The following is a 5,132-nucleotide window of genomic DNA, read 5'->3' as shown; positions in this document are numbered from 1 at the left end:
AGTAAATAAAAAGGCCCATCGTGCTCCCTAAAAAATTCAAAATGGACTCATTTTAGTCCTTTTAGGAACTAATATGAGTCGTTTTTGAATTTTTTTAGGGACCAAGATTTCAACTAAATGAGCCTATTTTGAATTTTTTAAAGACTACGATGGACCTTTTTATTTGCTAGGGACTAAAACGGACCTCCTGAAAATTTGCTAGTACTAAAAGTATATTTACTCTAAAAAAAATGGAAAATCTCCAAACATGTCCCTTCCGAAACCCAAATGCGAAGAACAATCCTGTCTTCTCAACCTCCCCAAAGTCCATTGCAATTTGCATATTACATTACCACTCCAATTCAAACACTGCCACTCTTAGAGTTTTAACTTCTAAGGCCTCTCTCTCTCTCTCTCTCTCTCTCTCTCTCTCTCTCTCTGTATTTGCGTGTGGTTATTTGGCAAACACCCACATGGCTGTTCTTCACAAGGTTGCATCTTTTTCCTCTCTACACTCACCCTTTAGCAGAAACTACAATTTTCTTAACCGCCGCCACCCAATTTCTTCATTGAACTGCAGCTCTTCATCTGCTTCACCCTTCACAGAGAAGCATTCCGTAGAGCGGTACCAAAGGGACAAATGGCTGTACGAGAATCGGCTGGGGCAAACGATGTCGTGTCCACCTCCTTCTGATTCAGGAGCTATAAGGGAGGATGACATAACTCTGCAACTGCCAGAGCTAAAGAAGCTGCTTCAGGTGCTGAGGGAAAAGAGAGAGAGTGAAGGGAAGTGCAAGGAAGAGAAGTGTGCGCCGGGGAATGTGTTCTTGGTTGGAACAGGGCCTGGGGATCCTGAGCTATTGACTCTGAAGGCTGTGAGAGTGATGAAGAGTGCTGATTTGTTGTTATATGATAGGTTGGTGTCCAATGATGTGTTGGATTTGGTTGGCCCTGATGCTAAACTTCTCTATGTTGGAAAAACTGCTGGATACCACAGCAGAACCCAGGTAAAGACACTGTCTTTCTTGTTTTTCCCATTTGGGGTTGTGGGTTTCGTTCTGTTGAATCATTTTTATGGATCCATCATTTCACCAATTCGAACTAAATAACGAGCCAATGAATCTGCTTCTTATTCCTAAAGTCAAATTTTGATTTTTAATGAAAATTTTTGCCATTTGGGGTTGTGGGTTTCGTTTGATAGGTTGATTTATTTTTATTTTTTTAAGAAGGATTTGGATATATGTTCTTTATTTTGTTGGTATAGAGTTGTTTTGATTCATTCATGTTGACAAAATGGATCTTATTTTTTTATTTTTTTTGATTGGTGAATCTGTGACAGGAGGAAATACATGAGCTTCTTCTGAGTTTTGCAGAAGCTGGCGCGACTGTTGTGAGACTTAAAGGGGGTGATCCATTGGTGAGTTTTCATTTGAGGTTGTCTAATGTGACGTTATTGGTGAAGCAACTTGATACATTAGTTTGTCATGGCTTGTGTGATGTGTAATGTAGATGTCTTATAACGCTTATTGTTGGGTGTTTGTAGGTGTTTGGGAGGGGCGGGGAGGAAATGGATTTTTTACAACAGCAAGGTATCCAAGTGAAAGTTGTTCCAGGTATACTGCTGATGTCTTTATTAAGCTGAAAATGGTAATAGAAAGAGTTTGGATCCTCATAAATACCAATTGGCACCAATGCTCTATTGTTGTGTGTGTGTGTGTGTGTCTATGATTGACCCAACCTATTATCTTGTATTGGCACTTTTTCTTACAAATACAGACTCCTTCCTTGACATTGCAAAATAAGGATAATGTTGTTAAATTGGCATGGAAAGATGATAACCATGTACTGCAATACTTGTAGAGAGTGGGGAAAAAGAAAGTGTTTTATTTTTCTGCATTGTAAATAATAGAAGCGAGTGCATACTTTAAAATGGAGTGGAACCATGTGTAAAGTAAGTATGGCATTCACACAGCATATAATACATTTATTGAAAAATAATCTGAAATGTAAGCGTGAAACATTGACTCCTGTTGTGCCCATGTCACCTGTTATTATTTTTGTTTTAATTGATCATGTTGTTTAACATGCGAAAGACAACTGTTGATTCGTCAATTCTGTAATGGTTTCTAAAAGAAAAGGGGAAATAGTGGTACTTCTATTATAATAAGTTAATTGTCATTACTTGCAGGTATAACTGCAGCATCTGGAATAGCAGCAGAGCTGGGGATTCCATTAACTCACCGTGGTATTGCAAATAGTGTGAGATTCCTCACAGGGCACTCAAGGAAAGGAGGAACTGATCCTCTCTTTGTAGGAGAAAATGCTGCTGATCCTGATTCTACCTTGGTAGTTTATATGGGTTTGTCAACCCTCCCTTCTCTTGCACAGAAACTGATGCATCACGGTTTGTCCCCTCAGATCCCAACTGCAGCCATTGAGCGAGGAACCACACTTCAGCAGCGCACGGTAAGTATGATCGTTTCTTCCTTTTTGCATAGTTGTTCTCTTCCTATTACATTGATTAAGTTACTTATTATTTGTCTCTTTTCTATAATCACATTCATTTCCAGTCATTAACGTAATAATTAAGAGGACTTTGATTTATAATGGAAATGACCATTTTTTTATTTTTTTATTTTTGGTAATCTGACCATTTTTTTTAACATACCTTTTTGCTTCTGGAAATTGAATGAAGGTGGACTTGCGCTATGGAATTTTAATGAATACTTAATACTCTTAAAAATTAGTGTAATTTATGAGCTATTGAGCTTCAATTTTGCTTCTATTTTATCATGCAAGACCTAAAATCATTGAAGACAAGTTCCATCGGATACAAAACGAACCTACACTTGGGAACCTGTATGTTGAGAAAGATGAAAATCAGCTATCATTGTGAAAAATTGGTTCCAGGTTCTTTTTTTTGTATAAAATACAATTCACTGAAATAGTGAAATCATAGTCAGACTGCAAACGTATATCATTTTCTCCTGATGGCAATTGGCAAGTCCCTGATCTGAGTCCTTCCACTCTCCCAACTTCTGCCCTCACTCATCTCTGGTTTCCAAAACAAAAGCTGTTGTTTCTTAATGCTTGACAGAATATGAAAGTTTCTTTTGATGAAACACTGGTTCCTAAGATTTATGTACTTTGCACACATTTATTTTATTTTGTACTTCCGAATGGTAGCCGCAGTTAGGAACTGAACAATAAATACAATTTAAAATAATCATAGTTTATGCATAGCCAATTCTTCTGGGTTCTATAACTGATTATACTTATTATTTGCAAATCATGCAGGTGTTTGCAGAACTAAAGGACCTTTCTGAGAAAATTACATCTGCTGGGTTGGTGTCACCAACACTGATTATAATAGGAAAAGTTGTTGAACTATCGCCATTTTGGCCAATTTCTACAAAAGAAGAATCTTTTTTATGCATGCATGATGGATGATGTTGAGAAATATTACTGTGAAGCTTGTACAGAATGAGGGGTAATGGTCCAAGTAATTTGGATGTATATTCACAAGGGGTGGGAAAGCAATAAAGCTATCTGATATTTATGGAAATGCAGAGCTTGTGCCCTGGGTTTGGGGTATCTATTGGAGTGGTTGGACTTGTGCTGAAGTGTTTCAGAACCAATTTTTATTTTGCATGTTCCAGATGGGGGATAAAACAAAGTAACACACAGATTTTACTCTCATTTTTTTATAGAGAAGCAAAGTAATACGCAGGTTTCTATGGCTGCAGTTATCGGGATAGAGTTACTTATTCCTTGGTCATTGGGTGAAAAATTGTGCCATGAGCTATTTAGCATCATTCTTTCATGGAGAAACACGGAGATAAGTTTCAAGATGTGATTTTGTTCGTTCAATTTGTTGGGGTCATTCCATCTATTACCATTTTTGTGTTCTTGTCACTTGCTAGTTAAGCATGTTGCCTACATCATGTAAACTTGCAGGCTGTTATGAGAACTCTGTTCTTGTTTGCATGTGATTAGTGCTATGCTCTCAGTGTAGTTATGTAATTCAGAAATCAAAATCATGTATCCGATGGTTTTTTTTGTTTTTATTTTTTTTAAGAGTAAAAATTCTTTTTGGGTCTCTAACAAAAAAACACGGTTCTCATTTTTGTCCATTACAAAAAAAAAACCCCCCCCCCCCATATTATGATAAGGGTTTGTACCCTTAACAGAGGAAAAGGGATGAAATAAGAAACAAGAGAACAATTTTCTTTTATTTTCTGAATGAATGGTTCCAATTACAACAGTTGTCCCTTTTATTATAATGACAGCAAGCTATGAACGTAATAACCAATGCCACGTCACAATTACAATTACAATGGCTATATGAGTAACGTGTAACGTCCTGTTCTTTTTCTAATACCTTCAAGTAACCACTTCTATACAATGTATTATATCTAACAATTATGTTCCTAATGAATATTAACAACAAAGTCTTTTACCCAATTTGGAGCTCCACTCCTCCTCTTCGTAACATTGCCCCCATCCTGCAAAACAACCTTGTCCTCAAGGTTCAAGTGAGGGTAGTACAATTTAAGGTCAGCCTCATCCTCCCAAGTGACATCCTCTGGTAAAGCATGAGACCACTGGATCAACCATTGAGTGCCAGATGAATTTTTGCCTGAACCCTTACGAGACATAAGGACAGCCACAGGCTCTTGAACATGGCAGTTACCATGATTTAGAACAGGCAAGGTTGCAACCAAATCAGGATGATCACCCTTGAACGGTTTCAAAATTGATACATGGAAGGATGAGTGTATTTTACTCCCATTTGGCAGCTGCAATTGGTAAGCCACCGGGCTCAAAATTCTAATAACAGGGAAATGGCCAAAGTACCTTTTTGACAGTTTCTGATTCTGTCCTTTTGCAACCGTAATCTGCCTGAAGGGCTGGAGTTTCACAATGACTAAATCTCCCACAGCAAAAGAGATGTCCTTCCTATGTTTATCTGCTTGCACCTTCATCCTATTTTGGCCTCCTTGCAAATGATTCTTAAGCTGAGCCAATAATTCATTGCGATGAGTTAAGGTTGAATCCACAACTTCCACTCTAACCAAGCCTTGATGGTAATAAGGAATCATTGTTGGCAGCCTCCCATATAATGCTTGAAATGGACTCATGCCAATATAAGA

General features: G+C 37.7%; 1 protein-coding gene across 1 annotated transcript; it reads left to right on the top strand.

The window, feature by feature from the left end:
* The first annotated feature begins 270 nt into the window (after window positions 1-270).
* Window positions 271-3,999, top strand: LOC133306439 (S-adenosyl-L-methionine-dependent uroporphyrinogen III methyltransferase, chloroplastic). Its single transcript, XM_061506761.1, has 5 exons — window positions 271-986; window positions 1,319-1,396; window positions 1,523-1,592; window positions 2,168-2,445; window positions 3,277-3,999. Exons 1-5 carry the CDS (start codon window positions 453-455, stop codon window positions 3,427-3,429), a joined length of 1,113 nt encoding a protein of 370 aa, XP_061362745.1. The 5' UTR covers window positions 271-452; the 3' UTR covers window positions 3,430-3,999.
* The last annotated feature ends 1,133 nt before the right edge of the window (window positions 4,000-5,132 follow it).

The sequence above is a fragment of the Gastrolobium bilobum genome, unplaced genomic scaffold (assembly GCF_033153095.1).
Source record: "Gastrolobium bilobum isolate Gb01-03AN ecotype WA unplaced genomic scaffold, APGP_CSIRO_Gbil_v1 utg26465, whole genome shotgun sequence".
NCBI lineage: Eukaryota > Viridiplantae > Streptophyta > Magnoliopsida > Fabales > Fabaceae > Gastrolobium > Gastrolobium bilobum.
This window is presented reverse-complemented; position numbering and strand designations above follow the sequence as displayed.

Coding starts and splice junctions, on each gene's coding strand:
- LOC133306439 (XM_061506761.1), top strand. CDS start 453: ATGGCTGTTCTTCACAAGGTTGCATCTTTTTCCTCTCTACACTCACCC. Junction 987..1,318: donor GATACCACAGCAGAACCCAG/GTAAAGACACTG, acceptor AATCTGTGACAG/GAGGAAATACATGAGCTTCT. Junction 2,446..3,276: donor CCACACTTCAGCAGCGCACG/GTAAGTATGATC, acceptor CAAATCATGCAG/GTGTTTGCAGAACTAAAGGA.